Source organism: Melitaea cinxia, chromosome 9 (assembly GCF_905220565.1).
Source record: "Melitaea cinxia chromosome 9, ilMelCinx1.1, whole genome shotgun sequence".
Classification (NCBI taxonomy): Eukaryota; Metazoa; Arthropoda; class Insecta; order Lepidoptera; family Nymphalidae; genus Melitaea; species Melitaea cinxia.
In genome coordinates this window covers 3,908,621-3,927,095 of record NC_059402.1, presented here as the reverse complement: position 1 = coordinate 3,927,095, position 18,475 = coordinate 3,908,621, and the positions used below count along the sequence as shown (strand labels likewise).

Here is an 18,475-nt window from a genome sequence, read left to right as displayed (position 1 = left end):
CAATTTATAAATAGGAGCGAGGAGAAAATTGTCTACTTAAATAATATCCATCTGGAGGCGTGCTAACCGAATATCCGGTCTTCGCATACGATGACCTCATGGCTGTGATGTCAGTTCTCGCAGAAAATGTTTCCGACTAATTCTTTAAGATTATAGATTTCGTCTTTGTAAAAATAAAACAAAAATGAGTAAGTAAAGTTTAGGAGTATAATGGTAAATTATAGGTTAAATAAGATAACGAAAAACTCGCACATTAAACAAAAAATTAGCCAGTCTCAGTAATTACAGTCAATTGCTAATTGTCATTATGTAACGTTTAAAGACAATGGAATGAAGTAAGAAATAGTCTTAGGTCTTAAAATAAACGTTGTTTAATTAACAAAACATGGCTGTCTAGGTTTCGATAGTTTCAATGTCCTCCAATAGTTCTTCAATAACAATACATATTTACCAATAGATCCAGCCCAGTAGTAATACCACACTGCTGGGCATAGGCCTTTTTTTCATATAGGATAATAGTCAGAGATTTATCGAAAAATATTTCTCTATATTTTGTTAGTATGTTACATAATTATGATGACATAATTATAACAACCGAAACGGGACTTTATTAACAAAGGTAACATGCATACATAACACAAATGTAACATCCATGCATAATACATAACACATATACATAATATGAAAAAATCGCATACTATCTCTATGTTTGCTAGAATTAAAACGTCTTACGATCATGTCACAATAGAATTGTACTGGTGATTATGTGGAAAGTTTCAATACTTTGATAATTTTAAAGGGATTAAATATAGTTTAGTAATAATAACTCAATCATTTAGGTATTGCCTTGACGAAGTGCAGTGAGCAGTTACACAGATAAGTCGTAAGTCAAATGTAAGATAACTCCATAGATAAAGCGATATTCATTGCTACAGTCCCACGTCAACAATGTGTTTCTTTTTAAATGAATGTAGGAAATATATTTGTCTAGACTTTATATTATTTTTCTGTCTTTACGATTTACGTATTAGGGTTAAAAGGCTTTAGAGGATACAGGCGTTGTGTGTATTGTGAAAAACGAGTCTTCAATAACTTTATATTGTATTATTTCAATTAATTTTCATAAGAAATGTATTTACAGAATTAGTGGTTTAGAAGAGTAAGTAATATACAAAACTATCGAAAGATAAGCTTATTTGATGGTCATTCGAGAATATCTTTTTGATTTCAAATTATATATTCGCTTACAAAAATTCAAGTTATTAAAGTAATCGAGCAAAGATTGCTTTGTTTTAAAATAAAAGAACTCTCAACTTAATTCTAGCGTTTTAAAATCTGGCATACATAATACATACATATATTTTAAACTTTATCTACGTTTTGTTCACGACTGCTATCTTCAATGTCAGAATGGAACCTCCTACAGTTTATAAAATATGGACCATATGACTGTGTGGCTACGGCAACAAAGAATATAGCTCCCCCTCTCTTCCCGTGGGTGTCGTAAGAGGCGACTAAGGGATAACACAGTTCCACTACCACCTTGGAACTTATAAAGCCGACTGATGGCAGGATAACCATCCAACTGCTGACTTTGAAATACATAGACCGAAGACGGGCAGCACACAACTCATGAGTTCACGCCATTTTTTGGCGCGAACTTGACTGCGATAGGCTAAAGTGATGAAACCATATATATAGCTTAACTATCTGTTCCTGTATATTAAAGAAAGCGTGACTGAATAATACGCTTTGCAGTAACATATTAAAATTATCAAATCCTACGTTTTTACAAATATAAATACATTAACTATCAAAATTTTGATATTTTTTAATTTTATACCATAACTAGCCGACCCCGCAAACGTTTTGCCATATATGTTATTAACCTCCTTAATCAACCCCCCCTCCTCTATAACATACTCTATGGTCAAATGACATGACATGACTATGGGGTATGACAAATAGATGTTGGCCGATTCTCAGACCTACCCGATATGCACGCAAAATTTCATAATAATCAGTCCAGCCGTTTCAGAGGAATGTTGTATACTACAACTAACATTGTGACACGACAATTTTATAATCTATACTAATATTATAAAGATGAAGAGTTTGTTTGTTTGTTTGTTTGAATGCGCTAATCTCAGAAACTACTAGTCCGATTTGAAAAATTCTTTTAGTGTTATATAGTCCATTTATCAAGGAACGTTATAGGCTATATATCATCAGGCTAAGACCAAAAGGAGCGGAACACCAATGAAGAATGTTTCTTAATCGGGGGTTCTTTTTTCCTTTTGAGAGCTTCGGCTGCGTGCGCTGTGAACACAGTTAAAGTTTCGCAAAAATCATCTATGGCAAAATTGATCCTCTTTAAAAGTTCTAAAAAAAGTCCGCGACAGCATATATCTATCTTTTAAGGTTGGCTCACTATAACTTTTTTTATGCTAACCAAGTTTGTTCTAAAATAATGCATTATTTGCGAAGATGTTTTTATAAACATGCTATTAATCCTTATCTAAATAAATACGTTATTCATCACAAGCATTTAATTTAAAACAAAATAGCCTTTTACATAATTCGATTTCAATAAGTACCTCAGGAGATATCGCAATTTCAAAATAACATCGCAGCAAAATACTGATCAAATATTGCGCACGCCAAGCGGACAAAGTCGTCAAAAACTAGTTATAAGACTCCAAGAGTATAAATAAACAAAAAAGAAAGCGTAATTTGGTCATGATTTTAAGCTGATAATCATATTTTAAAGGAATAGATCTTCAATATTCTGTCACTCAAATTAAAAAAAAAAAACATCCACCTTGCCTGCGGCAAAGACAAAATGATTAAATTACCTAGTAGAATGTGTGTTATTCTTATTATACTAAGAACAAAGACTACGTTCTTCTAATAAACGTATAAAAATTCTTCTGGTAAGTAGTAATACAGGAAGAACATTTATCGATTATTAGGTCATGTTCTGTCTATAGCGTTAAAAATAATGCACACGTGTTCTATATGTTGCTCACTTGATATTTAAAATAAATAATAGGTATACATATATAAAAATAAATAAACTTAAATAAACCATTACATTAATAAAAGAATAAGGTAGCTTTTTTGGAAATATAGTTTCATTAAATTCGTATTCTTCGAAATGTAACATTATCCAAATCAATGATGATGCATAACTGAAGTGATAACAGCAACTATAGACCCATGTTTGTAATGATATATACATTTGTGTTTGTTTATTGAGTGTATTGCCTAACCTTCCTGACCCCTATCAAGGATTTACAATTCCCCATCCTAATGAGGCCGTTGACTGTGGGGCGTTTATTGTTATTATAATATTATCATATTTATGTACTATTGAACAATCTTAATAAAAGTGAGTACCTATAAAAGAGTATGAGTCTTTATGGATAACTAGCTTCTGCGCGCGACTTCGTCCGCGTGGAACAGAGGCGCGCGCAATACTTGATCATTATTTTGCTGCGATGTTATTTAAAAACTGTGATATCTCCTGAGATACTCATTTAAATCGAATTATGTAAAAAGCTATTTTATTTTAAATTAAATATTTGTGATGAATAACATATTTATTTAGATAAGGATTATATCATGTTTATAAAAACATCTTCGCAAATAATGCATTATTTTAGAACAAACTTGGTTAGCATAAAAAAGATTATAGTGAGCCAACCTTAAAAGATAGATATATGCTGTCTCGGACTTTTTTTTAGAACTTTTAAAGAGGATAATTTCTGTCATATATGATTTTTGCGAAACTTGAACTGTTTTCACAGCGCACGCAGCGGAAGCCCTCAAAAGGAAAAAAGAACCCCCGATTTTGAAACATTCTTCATTGGTGCTCCGCTCCTTTTGGTCTTAGCGTGATGATATATAGCCTATAACCTTCCTCGATAAATGGGCTATCTAATACTAAAAGAATTTTTCAAATCGGACCAGTAGTTTCTGAGATTAGCGCGTTCAAACAAACAAACAAACTCTTCAGCTTTATAATATTATAATAGTATAGATTACCGGAACGAAAACATCTACTTATTTAAAAAAATATCATTTGTAATTTCAAATATACTAAGTACGTTCATTATGTATGTGCATAAACTAGAAAAAATATCACGCAACGATGCATGGGAACAAGTTTTTCCACGAAAACAAACGTACATATTTACCTTAATTATTTACTATACCCGCTACTTACTAGCGATATAAAAAGTTCCACTGTATAGACATGTGATAGACACGAATGTTTTATATTCAAACAATGACACATAAATGAAACACTAGATTTAAATTACCGAAGCGATAAGAGTCCAAAGAGTAATTAAGGGCATTGCTTTGTTAATGTTATTTATTTTCAGAAACACATTTTATTAATTTAATATCAATTAATAACTCTACTAAATTGATATTTATAAAAGTAGATAATTATGTGTATTGGACTGTATTGACCCTGTGTTGGAGGTATGAGATGTTTTATATTCTATATTTTACCGATTTATAAGAAAGAGGCGCTTTGTTCGTTTGTATTTTGATGTTCGTCGATATTTTCGCGCGTTCTTTTTTGTCAACGACATGTCATGTTAATTGATAATTGATTTTGACAATACGAATAGGTAAATTTAAAAGGTGGAATTTAATAATAATTTATTATAAAGTCATTATGTATGTTCTTATGTAGGTATAGTGTAGGTGTAAAATATATTTTACCTAATGACAAAAATTGCTGCATTGGATGTTAAAATGTTATGGTAGGTACTATAATTAAATTGTGATTGTACAGTAAACAGAACGAAAGAATACGCATTTGGACCTCGGGACAGATTGCTATTATTACATAAAATAAGTTCGAATTAATACATACTTACCACATTCCAGCAATCCCTGCTTATATCATTCTATCTCTTTCACGCTTATAAAATTATAACACGCTGAAGAGAGACGGGAGTAAAATTATGAGCCTCATCTTGTCGACCTTGATGATGTCACCGTTTTGCTTACAGAATTTGTTTTGATTGTTCTTACTTCCACGATGTAAAGGTTTAGACTTTAGAGTTTGGTATAATGTCAACACGTATTATATTTTTATGTTGTTTTCTAATTTGTTATTGAAACACAATTCTATTGTTTATGGTTTTGATATGATATTAAAGGTAAATTACCCATGTATACGAATGTGTAGCTAGGTATGTTTGTTCGGTGCCAGTGGAAAGCTAACAGCGTTGTGACAATTTAAAATTGATAACCAAATAGGTATTTGTCATTTGCTTCATTTCCTGTTTGTTTATAATCTATATAAGTAGCTATGTAAGAAGCTATTGTATTTGTTTATTTATTTTATTGAATAAAAAAACGCATAATTTGTAGTAGTTCCTAAAATCAGCATCTGCAAAACAAACACATCAAATATATTAGAAGGTCAAAAATATCGGTTGTTACCTTGAGGAAATTTTGCGCGTGACTAATATAACATTTTATAAATATTGACTTCCTTATCTCAGGTAATGTTTATTGGTAGGTATACGACGAAGATAAACGTCTAACAGTAATATATAATAGGTATCAGAACGGCACTCTGAGTCACAAAATCCGTATCAACTGCGTACCGTGACCGTGCCCGCTTCTGCAGTGCATGTGTACCGAGGTGTTTGAGTCGCCCACATGCGTAATTCCTGAGTGGAAATATAACGTTGTACGTGGGCCTCTTTCACTAGTCTGGCTAGCAAGTCGCTAATAACGTTTATCTTCCAAATAAGTTACTGATAGGTACTAATCACGAGGATTTTAAATCATGTCTATAGAGTATGTTACATTTAAATATATCACATTTAGATTAACTGTGTCGAGTAGAATTATCTGGCAGATAAAATAGTTTGATGGACAAAGAAAAAATATATTTTTATTTATTTATTTATTTATTTTATAGGCAATCCGACAGCGTTATGTTAGCTTATTCTGTGTTACAATAGTATGTTACAATATAATTTACAAATATGGCCAACATAGGATCACACTGATATATAAAAATATTATTCTTTATAAATTACATAACTAGACACTATATTTAAAAAATAACAGAAAGTAATGAAAAGTAAACGGCTATGTTCCGTATCCTCCACTGCAGTTAGAGGTGAGTGTAAGACATGAAAAGGTGAATGCGTGTTCGTGTAGGTGTGTGCATGTAAGACGAAGGTGTGTTAGTGTGGGTTTGTGTATAAATCTGTAGGTGCTGGTTTTGAATATTTTTGATAATACTACGAAAAATGCATCATTTTGATTTCTTTTTTAAGTGCCGTCTTCGTTCTTAGGTAAAACAGGTCTAAGTTTGGATACTGCGTGTTATACGTATTGACAATACGGCAGAGGACCGAGTTACGTGCGTAATTAGTTCTTACTCGAGGTGTATGGAACAATGGTTTAATATGTCTAGAGCGTCTTGATGGTATTCGGAATTCAATCTGGGATAAAAGCTCACTGCAATCTATTTTCCCACTCACGATATCATGCAATAGGATAATGTCGTACTGCTTACGACGTTGGGATAGGGATTCTATTTGGTAGTGTTTACATGAATCAACATAGGTGGGACAGATTCTGTAACTTTTGAAATTTAAAAGTTTTATAAATTTTTTCTGGAGTGATTCAATCCTGTCGATGTGTACATTGTATACAGGGGCCCATATACTACAATAATATGATAAACTTTTATCAGTAGGTAAGCGCTACACATTGAACAGCTTAGTAATACTGGTTAAACGGACCCTGTTTCTTACAAAATTACCATTCGGGAATCATTGGCCTACTATATTATACCACTTATCTTTCTTCTTCCTAAATTCTGTCACGGTTGCAATAGTTCGTAGGTCTAGAGTAGTACGTAGTACTCTGGTTTTGAATAAATGTTGATATATAAACTGGATACGTGAAAAGAGCCGAAATACATAGATATATGGAACACCGGAATTGACACCGGTCACACGATATGGTCACGGTGTTAAACAAGCACCGCTGACATTCCAATTGTAAAATGTGTCTCTAAAATTGATCCCGTGCTCGATGTTGAAAGAAAAATGTAAGATTTAAAATAAATTCTGATACAAATAGATCCAGAACCAGAACGCGGTTAAACAATTTCAAATAGGATATAGGATAAGGGCGAAATAGGATTAAACCTATGCATTGGAAAAGGTAAAAACATTTGGAAACCTTCCCTTCATAGGAAAGCTATTTCTAATATCATTATTAGGACATTCGTAACCTATTTTATTAAGATAATATAATACACATATTAAATAATTATTATTAACTAGCTGCACAAATCGCAAAAATGATTAAAATCGATTCAGTAGTTTTGATTTATTCTTTACTGCCCGTGCCACGCGGTAACTTTAGACTAAAAGCCGGCTGGAACCGCCGCAAACGCTACGTACCGCAATTTTTTAAATTTGTAATATCTTCGAAAATATTCATTTAAATCATATGCTTTAAAGGGCCATATAGATCTATATTAAATCAACAATGTATTTAAGGTATGTAATGTTATTAGATAAAGATTAATGCTGTATTGGTTAAAATCGCTTTGAAAATGGCCATTATTTGTCGTAAAAAGTAAATGACAAAAAAATGTTATTGTGGGATATCCATAAGAGATAGACATATACCATAGCGGAGTTTTCTGTAGACCTTTTCAATGTGTACAATACTTAGTACCTTATTTTGATAAATCTCGTAGGGTTCAGGCTGCTTTTGCAATGTAAGCGGAAAAAATGTAATTATTTACGACATCACATTAGAAACCTCAAAAATAACAGTATTTCTCCACTATTTAATGGATGTTATTATAATATAAACCTTCCTCTTCTATCACTCTATCTATTGAAAAAACCGCATCAAAATCCGTTGCGTAGTTTTAAAGATTTAAACATACATAGGGACATAGGGACCTACGGACAGAGAAAGCGACTTTGTTTTATACTATGAAGTGATAAGTGTACGAAATTTCATACACCTCAGTTAGCGCAATTGTCGTAAAAAGGGGTACAAAATTTTTGATTCACGTATTAATATATAGATAACATTTATAATTGTGACCGATCCGCCAACCCGCAGTGGAGCAGCGTGGTGGACTAAGCTCCAATCTTTTTCCTACATGGATAATGAGGCCTTTGCCCAGGAGTTGGATGCTACAGGCTGAATCGAGAATTGTGACTCGGTATTCTATTTGATTTAAAATCGTATCATGAAAATTATATCCTGGCTTTATTCCGGCTTTTCCTCATTTCAAACTATAAATAGTTAATTGTATTTGTATAATTGGATTCAATTAAAAAATTAAAATATAGAATGTTTATCTGAGGCAAATTAATCCTTCCAATGTTTTTCACGGGCAATTATTTAATAAACAATTATGAAGATGATAAAATTCTGTTTAGTCAATATTCGAAGCACTACGTATTTTTAATAGAATCAATCACCAGTAGACACAATTACTATTTAATCAGCTATACTTTGAGAGAGAAATATAATAATTACTTTTATTAATTTTATCAGCAGCGCTGGTTTAGAATTAAACTGAGCCTAGTAGCCAGCAGGGTGCCATGAAAAAAGTATAACATAACAATGGTTATGAATTTATCTCGTGATTTTGAGTGCTAATAGCAATTTGGTACAGGACGTGATATTTTTTCGCTTGTTACTATCTCAAGTATAAACACATTACAGTAACACACTGAGCGGCAGATGAAAACAAACACATTTTTCTCTTTTCTTTTCTATTTTTACCGATATACATATAATATAAATGTAGCGAGACCAATTCTATATATGTATAAAATATTTTTAAGCAATAGTTGTGCCGTACAATTGCCGCTATGACCCAAACAATAAATTTAGTCGATGATTATCTTTGATTATATTTATGTGTTTGTCTTTTGTATAAACTGCTAATCTCAAAAAGTAACCAACCAATTTTTATGAAATTATCTATAATCTATAACCTACATAATACATAGTTCTGTCACTTATATAGATTAAGCAGGGTTCATTATTGTACATTAATTAATACTGGAAGATTTCGGCTATCTAAAATTCTGTATTTCTTTAGAAATGTAGTAAGGAGTACGCATTGACGCACATGTAGGTGAGTCCTTGTGTGATTTTAGTCGTAGAAGTCAAAGTCTACTGAAATAAAATTTACATCTTTAACTCTAAAAAAAAATCTTATCAAAATATTGAACTCTGCAATTTAATTTTAGGTTCGATAACTTTCAGTAATGCCAAGTTACGGAAAAGTAACATAAGATGTGCCGCGTTGGCGCAACGGTCACAGCTATGGATTGTACCTGTTGCGCTGGCGGTTGCGGGTTCGATCCCCCTACATGACAAACATTTGTATTGGCCATACAGGTGTTTTGCCGTGGTCTGTGTGTTTGTAAAATTCTTGTGGGTCTCCCCACCGTGCCTCGGAGAGCACGTTAATCCGTCGGTCCCGGTTGTTATCATGTACACCTGGTAGCGATCGTTACTCATAGTAGGGAATATATCCGCCAACCCGCATTGGAGCAGCGTGGTGGATTAAGCTCTGATCCTTCTCCTACATGGGGAAAGAGGCGTATGCCCAGTAGTGGGATATTAGACTGAAGCGTAACATAGGATGAAGACAGGACGACAAAGCACGGCTAGCTAGCTAAGAACTAAATCTGAGACGTCACTCTAAATTCAATTGGTAAAATGGGTCATAGATAATCAAAAATGGCGAAAAAATTATCATATTTACTGCCAAACACAAAAAAAGACTGAAATTACTCTAAGTGATTCAAATTTATAAAAAAAAAACCGAGCTTTTAAAAAGTAACGAGTTTATTATTAAATAAGAAAAAAATATTTGACATGCAACAATAAAATAAAGACTGGCAATTTAATAATGGTATGACAGTGCTTTAAAATTAAAGTTGTGTTGGTCATCAGGGTACAAGATAGGGTTGCCAACTGTTGAAAGGACCAACCCGGGAGACTTTGGGGAAAGAAAAACTCAATTAATTTTTAAATTTATATTTATTTTGCTTTCTGGAAGCATCTAATATTTTACAGTTTTTCATTATAAAATCGTAAAAGTTTTTACATGTAAAATCGAAGTTTGTGAGTACTTGTAATTCTGCTTTTATTAAAGAAATACTCATTCGGTTTCTTTCCTTGCTCCATGCTTGTTCCATTATGCTGAATATACGTTCGCAAGAAGCATTGGAGACAGGAATGGAAAGAACAAACGTGACCATTTTTTTCAATTCAGAACAAGGATTTCTATCTTTCGATATAGTAAAGAAGTCAACCCAGCGTAGGATGCGTATAATTTTTAGAAAAACCGGAAAAATTATTCTTCCCCGGGAGGTCGGCAGATTAACTATTATTTCCGGAGTCTCCCGGGCGATCCGGGAGGGTTGGGAACCCTAGTACAAGATGATAATAAACGGTAGAACCATTCTTGATTCCAACAAGGAAGTGTGAGATGCTATTTAAATTATTGAAAACATAAAATAGTATATTTATTTTAGAAAAATAAACTTATGAGTAATTAATTGCTATAAGCTACACGGGCCTTCTGACGAAAAGTACATTTCAAGGTCGAGTAAATTGGGAAAATTAAGACAGCTGCTATGAACTTACGGAAATAGATGGAACAAGTATAACAGAAATTCCTCACCTTTTTCTATCTTCTGCTCAATAAAACGTACGTATACGTACATAGTCTTTCATCATCATCATTAACATCATCTTCATATACCATAGAATGGGGATTTGGATAATATTCGAATAAAAGACAAAATGTTGCATATTATTAAAAAGTAAAATATTTTTAGTATGGTATTACATACGGATGATGAAAGAGTATCGATTCAGGCGAATGTGACGCAAACAGCGCAGTGTCCACGCTGTGTTACCAAGTATTTGAAATATTTTTCAGGTGTTATGTATAAAGTGCTTTTATAACGTTTTTTTCGCCAGTTGTTGCTACCACTATTATATGGCAATTAATAAACAAAATAATAATAAAAAAAATTGTTCATAGTCTTGTTGATTCTAAAAGTCTTTGAAGTAAAATTTTATTTGAATGTCCCTGTCTTAACTCGAGAAATCAATCATTATTCTTCGTGCCCCTTTGTAAAAATGATTATGCCAAAAATGTGTTTTTGCTACGTGCCTGTAACAATTATAATAAGCATTGTGAGAGTTTAAATATATTCAACATAAAATTAGTAAATGTAAGAATAGTTTACATGAATTATTATTTAGGGAACAATTATTTTAACTGTTTAATAACTGTGATTACTTTAATGTCAAGTGTTTGTTATAATTTTCTGTGGCAACTTGATTCATTTGTGCTATTCTTGTATTATTTTTATTGAAGAGTATTGTGATAATTGTTCGTTTCCCAAATAAAATAAAAATAAATAAAATAAAAACGAGTGCTTTAGACCATACGACTGAAGTAAAACATTCTATCTCTTGCACCGTTCGGTTCGCAAGATCACAATTCACCAGCTAACTCCCCAAGTCAAGCGTGCGTAAAGAAGTTTTACTTCGACAAAAAATTGTTTGTATCACTATCAATACCGGTCTTATTTATTAATTCAATTTTGCTTTTAAAAGTATGCTTATATGAATCAAGTCACTAGACAAGCTTTAATTGATCATACTTATTAAAGTTAACCTTTCGTTCGTCATGCATAAAAATTTAAAATATCTTTTTAGAAGGCCGTGACGGACAAACTGCGTGAACAAACACTTCTGTATCATTTGTTTTGTTCGTGTGAGACCCGTTGCGTACTAATTTATATAGTTATTGCAAAATTATGCACATTTGTATTCTTGGCTCAAATCCTTGATAGGTAATGCTAATGAATGTGATTTGTTAATTCGGTGCGTTCATGATATTTCAACAAATTAAAATTAATTCATAATTTCGTACTGCGTAGTTCTTTAACGACTTTAGAAACAATCTGAGATTTTGCGTCTTACAGTGTGAAAATAGTTTGTGACTCAGAACTAAACATTTTCTCGTCTACTATATCCTTAATTAATAAAATAGGTAACAAAGTCCGTTAATTGCTTAAATGTTTCTAGAATACGTATTTTAATGATGTCAAAACATCGTAAAATACACGTTTAAACAGGCTTTATATTTTTTAATGGAATTAATTGTTAATATACTTGAAACACTAACGGAATATTTATTTCGTTAACTTAACGCCTTAAGGCTAATATCGAATGCGCAATTATTGCTTCAAAGCAAGATTAGCCTTCACTCTTAAGATACGTTTAATATCTTTGGCATACAAGAGTATTACCTTCAGTCTCAGACACGAATGACTCATCGACCTAATGAACCATTCCTTTAGTACTCATTAACGGATTTTCATTCCAAAACAATTGTTATCTCTTAATGCGTGGTGGAGGGGCATCCTTTAACAGAGCGCCATTTATTTACGCGACTGCGCAAAACGTCTGGTTCATATTTCAGATTGGATAGACAATATCGGGACAAATAATTGTTTCCCTACAAACGAAAAAAAACAATTTCAATTACATCGACTAATAATAGAACTTAGGTAGACGAAAAAATAGTCAAATAATACCTACGCATTATTACAAATAAATCAAAAAGTACTTGTCACATCTCAATTAAATTTTAATAGGACAATAAGGATAAGGATAAATTAAACATAGCGACAAAGATTAATTAAACATAGAAATTGACGATTAACGCATTTTTTTTTTTAAATGAAATAAATATAAAATATTATTTGTTAAGGTATACATAACAATATAATGAAATTATATTTATTTTATGACTTTAGTGTACAAGTGTAGGCAAATTTTATTTATTTATTAGATTGGCAAAATCATAAACACCTGCTGCTTTTATACACAAACAATTTTTACAAATAATTAATTTCATTTATTAATTTCATAGGATTGTAAAATTATAGGAATTTATTTTTAACTGGTTAGGCGTTTAAAAGTTGTAAATCCAGAAATATTGTGCGTCGCAAATTGTATTAAAATGATAGTAATCTTGAAAACACATACTGTCATAACGATTTAGTTTAGCTACACTAACATGCAATCTACTTAAAATAAGCTAGAAGCAACAACCAACTAGTATCTACTCAAAAATAATAGACATTATTATAATATTGTAAAATATTTTATATCTATTTTAGGTACGATCTAAAAATATGAACTTACCCCAAAAGGAATTTAAATAAAAAAACAGTTTAAAATGTACTTTATTGGACATTTACCTAATTAAATTAAAAAAAAATTATCAAAACAAAAATCTTACCTGCGATTCCGCTGAACATTTTTGCTGTAGATAAAATACCACACGATTAAATTTTTCTATAAATCAAATCACAAACAAATGATTTTTAAATAGTTATTTAGTGCTGCACTAATTCTACGGTATCTAAAATCACGAAATCTGATCAAATCACCGTAATAATATCCGCAACCTTCAAGATCGCACCACAAATGCAAGAAAAGGCGAAACCCGAACTCAGCCGAATACTATTTAGTTTCCGACTGAATTATACAAGAATCCAGCTACTAGCAATGTGATCGAATCCGGTTATTTTTAACTCTTACGTAATTGTAAATTGAGTTTTGTTATTGCTTTGACGATTAACTAAAAGTTAAAAAAATTATATAATACGAGTGTATAGCATTTCCTTTCAAATATATGTATTATAATCTTTATTAGTAATAATCGTATGTTTTTTTATCTATTTTTTGAACTTACTAATGTTGCCATTTTAAATTGTAATCTTCGTAAGTGGTTGCCTAGCAACGATTGCATGTCACCAAACAATTTAAAATTGTCATAAATTTTATTGATGTTTTCTGGGTCTCCCTCAAAGAGTAAAGTAACTTGCTTATACAAAAGAGTGCCCTCTTGCAGGTTTTATTGTTAACTGTGAACACTAGCGCCCTCTGCAAAATGATTCCGTCAATTATAAATATATATATATATATACACCTATAAATGTTCAAATTATGTATTCGTATTGGTATTACTCACTTTTGTAAATATTCATAAAAAACGCATTATTCAACATGTTATAAAGCAGAATTTTACGAATACAATAAAATAATAGTATAGAACAATATAATAGATTATTGATTTAAATATACGTTTTCTATGAATATGTACACAAAATGAGTAACAAATGAAAATTGCTAATAATTTTACCTACCTATTACCTATTATATTCTTTGAAATAAATATTGTTTGTTAACTAGTAAAATATATCTGTAAATATATTAATACTCGATAGGGAAAAATTGGTAGTTAATTAAACATGTTCAGTTTGTTTATTTTTTATTTTTATTATGTTTATGTTTTTCATAATACAATTTTGCAGCAATTTTGGTCTCATCCTCACCATCATATCTAATTTTCCCTGCTAAAATTCTATTTACCGAACGACACCAACTATAAATTAGTAATTTTATCGTTGTATCTACAAAAAATTTTTTTAATTTGTCTTTATGTATTTTACAATTAAATGGGAAGACCACAAGAGTATCTGTCAGTAGAACCATGTTTTGTTTTACATAACAAATCTGAACATTTTTTGACAATGTCGATGTAACAATATTTTGAATATTTTGGAAGCATTTGGTTAGTTCATCCGATGGGTAACAAAGCCATTTTTTATTTTTATTATATTCTCTTAATCGTATGTAAGAATTATTTTTGTTATCTTTAGTAGCTATCAATGACGCTTTGCAATTATTACAATTTTTAACCACACTTTGAAGACATTTCGTCAAAACCCATCCGCATACATAATTGCTTTGACCTACATCAGCTACAACATGATCTTCAAATAAACTTTCGTTAATAATTATTTCTTCGCCTTTGGGAACATCAGAATTACAATTTATATTTTTATCTTTTAAAAAAAAATCTAAATTTTGTAAGTATGCATTTGCATCTTCCTCACAATTGGATTTCAATGAATGGGGTGAATTGTAATTATTAATTAACAATGCTTTATAAGCGTCTTCAAACGAAATACTATTTGGTGCATTATTTCTCACCCCATAACTTCTGATGTTCCCAAAAAAATTTTCTATTGGGTCTTGGTTGAAATGTCTAGTTAGCACAGCGTCAAATGAATACTTTCTAGAAAGAACTGTCCATAATGCTTCCATGCCCTCAATTGTTTTTATAAAGTTCTTTACGGATGGAACTGTTGTGTCTACAAATCCATTTTTAGTTTTTTTTACAAATTTAACAGTTTTTAAAACATTTTTAGCTTGTAACCAGAGCTGATGGTGAGGTGAATTCCTTCTGATAGGACCTTTGTATATTTTGCCATTAGGGATATGAAAGGTACTCGAGTTCATGGAGTCAAATAAATTATCCAACAGAATAACGATGTCTATCATTTGGCGACATTCTATAGATAGGTCACCCCGCCCTGTCAAATGTTCTGTAGCCACAGCAACACTATGGCTAAATGTTTGTACTGCTGTTTTTACTCGCATTTTGCTCATTTTTTCTGGATTCACGTGCTCCTCAGTAATTTTTTGCAGAAGTCGCAGTTCTCCATATGATTTATCAGCAGCATAAAGCATTTCCAAATACTCCCATTTCATTATTTTTTCCTCATTATTAATTTTGTATTTCAAATTTTTAGTTATTAGATTATTTCTTATTCCCTTTATTAGGTGGGGAACGTCATACAAAGGTATCAAGCTTTGTTTATTTATTTGTATGACATCATGGCGCCACTCTTTACCTTTTTTGAAATAAATTTTTTTTGTATCATTTATTAAGCTTGTAATTGCGCTTACATTAACAGTGCTTTGGTCGCACACAGTGTTCAAAATAATAAGTCCTGTATCCTGAACATTTCGAATGACTATTTTAATGATTTTTTTTAGTTCATAAGTGTTTAAGCTATTCGTAAAATAGTATGCTACTGGCTGTTTGAAGTTTTCTTTTATACCTTTAATCATAAATACAAGGACATGATTGGCAAACTTTTTTCCTTCCTCATCAAAACCTTGCAATACATCCTTTTGTGTATTATAATGAATTTGTGGTGTTATTGCCATTTCATCAAAAATTAATGAACATAAACAATCAGAGATGTCTTTATCAGCAACAGTTTTCTTAATTTTTTCAAATAATATGGTATTGATACCAGATTTAATTTTTATTTTTGCCAACAAGCGTTTCATGGCTTTTGCTGATGGCAAAGTAAAGAATTTGGATAAAACATTATAACATTTGGGACTTTTTTTGTACATTGATAAGCACAGTATTTTTTCATCAGTAGTATAACGTCTACCTTTTGGTTTTTTGGACGTTTGATACACTTGCATCTGTGTAAAAAGTTTGGCAGGCCTTGTCATGTCCTTGGTAAATTTGTAGAACAAAGGATTTTTGGACAGCTTCACAGCATTATTTAATCTTGCTTTAAGATTTGTCCCTTTTTTTCGCAGTCTTGAAATTTCAGATCGCAAACTACAAATTTTATTATCTGTTGAAGATTTTACACCTTTTTTCGTACCTGTAAACAGAAAAACAACAATTAGTCATACTATCATTGTTGAATGAAAGGAAAGTTTATATTTATAAACTTTTTATATGACCCACATTTAGGCATGGGTTTCTTTTCACAATGAAGGGGATATAGCCCATGAGGGTTGGCAGACTTTGACATGTCTATATAGTAGATATAGAAAAAAATGGTAATTTCTTAGACAACCTAGTATCTAAGTCACCGCATTCAACCTTTCATTGCATTTACTAGTTGACAATAATTATATTACCAATAAGTATTTCTAAAAATGTTAAGTCACGATGAACTTCATCAATAGTATTATAATTACATTTTATGGATAATTTAACATTGTCCTTTACGTTTCTATTATTTTTATGTGTAAAATATGTTATGGATTAGTCATATTTACGTTTTTCAGATGGTTTATCATATGTGATACAGTAATCATGCTCCAGCATGGCAGCTTCAGCCTCATAACAGGTTGCATTGACTGAAATGAAAGAATATTCTTATCAGTAATGACATTATTTAATGTTAAAATTATTACTCCTTTCAGAATAGTTTTTAAAACATAGATACTTAAAAATATATATTCTACAGGTACTAATAGTTGCCCACAGCTTCATTACAATAATTTATGATCTCATTTATGGCTCACCTTAAGTGAGTTTCCTACAGACTCACATAAGCCTTAAACCCACCTTAAACCAGTCCTGTCACATAATACTTTTATAAGGTACGTCTACTAACTATTAACTACCGCTGCCTAATTTTAAGATTGTAATAAATAGTAAATATTTATAATAGTAAATAATGCTACATATTTTAAAGAACCGAGAACCAGAATATTCTTTACACTAAATATATATATAAAAACAAATAAGTATACATTTTTAACAAAAATTACCTGTGAAAGAAGTTGAAGGCCCAGTAGATAAGCTTTCAGAAACAGAGCTTATATTTGTTTCTTGCTGTGCAATAGCAAGAATCCTACCTGAAAAACAATAACATTTATAAATGCAGGTTTTATTCTGTTGTATCATAATGGTATTCATTAATGTACAAACATACAGCAATACTTTTTTTTAATTTATGGCACCATCTAGACATATATTTCTTCTAATACATACACAGAGGCAATAAAAAATCTAACTTACTAGGTAAATGTAAAGATGGAACTGCTAATGCATTTAACCGATGATTACGATTTCGGTCTTTATTTGTAAAATGAATGTCACAAAGTTTCCTCTTTCTATAATCTTCATAATCATGACGTGTTTCCAATTTTCCACCAACAATAGTTACCCATGTCCTAAACCGCTTAGGATATTTGGCCGGATCCGGGAAAACATGGAGTGGAGCACCTGAAATTGAAATTTACATTTATATTAGAAGTTGTTTATTTACTGATACTGGTAAATAGGGAAGATATCTAAAAAGAAAGTTAGATATGACCCCATGATTTCGTTTCAACTTACCAGAAGGTTCACATCCTAATTCACAACGTCTCGGCATCTTGATATAATCCTAGCACAAAACAACACAAGAGAATATTATAGCGTCCTTTTCGCAAAACAAACACGTTCTTTTATTAATGTCTTTTGAAACTTAAAATATTATACCGGCCACTCTGTTAGTACAGGCAGCGAATTGGAATCTCGAATCGGGGCGAAGTCCTAGTAGTTTTACGGAGGAATACGAAACTCAACTCAACGTAAAAACTAGAATTCACAACCAAAAAGCCACAAAATTGAACGAGCACAAATAACCACGATTACACGCAATGAGTTCTCGCCATTTTGTAAAAATTAAATTCATAGGCAAGTTAATCTACTCTTTGATTATTAACGGCTAAGATTTGATTTTGATTT

The 18,475-nt window shown here is 31.4% G+C and overlaps 2 protein-coding genes and 1 long non-coding RNA gene across 3 annotated transcripts in view; all 3 read right to left on the bottom strand.

Moving 5' to 3' along the window:
- Nucleotides 1-13,646, bottom strand: part of LOC123656425 (perilipin-4) — a 37,744-nt gene extending 24,098 nt beyond the window's left edge. Inside the window, exon 1 of the mRNA XM_045592112.1 lies at nucleotides 13,370-13,646. Within this exon, the coding sequence (XP_045448068.1) occupies nucleotides 13,370-13,388 (19 nt within the window). The 5' untranslated portion in view covers nucleotides 13,389-13,646. The remainder of the gene's footprint in view (nucleotides 1-13,369) is intronic.
- A 1,287-nt stretch (nucleotides 13,647-14,933) lies between these two features.
- Nucleotides 14,934-17,100, bottom strand: LOC123656558. The gene is made up of 3 exons (XM_045592227.1): nucleotides 17,014-17,100; nucleotides 15,574-16,610; nucleotides 14,934-14,945 (listed from the first exon to the last, which is right to left on the bottom strand). Exons 1-3 carry the CDS (start codon nucleotides 17,060-17,062, stop codon nucleotides 14,934-14,936), a joined length of 1,098 nt encoding a protein of 365 aa, XP_045448183.1. The 5' UTR covers nucleotides 17,063-17,100.
- An 825-nt stretch (nucleotides 17,101-17,925) lies between these two features.
- LOC123656689 lies at nucleotides 17,926-18,158 on the bottom strand. The gene is made up of 2 exons (XR_006743579.1): nucleotides 18,083-18,158; nucleotides 17,926-17,968 (listed from the first exon to the last, which is right to left on the bottom strand). It is a non-coding gene; the product is annotated as an uncharacterized LOC123656689 (long non-coding RNA).
- Between the last annotated feature and the right edge of the window lie 317 nt (nucleotides 18,159-18,475).

Coding starts and splice junctions, on each gene's coding strand:
- LOC123656558 (XM_045592227.1), bottom strand. CDS start 17,062: ATGCTGGAGCATGATTACTGTATCACATATGATAAACCATCTGAAAAA. Junction 16,611..17,013: donor TGATAAACCATCTGAAAAAC/GTAAATATGACT, acceptor TTCTGTTTACAG/GTACGAAAAAAGGTGTAAAA.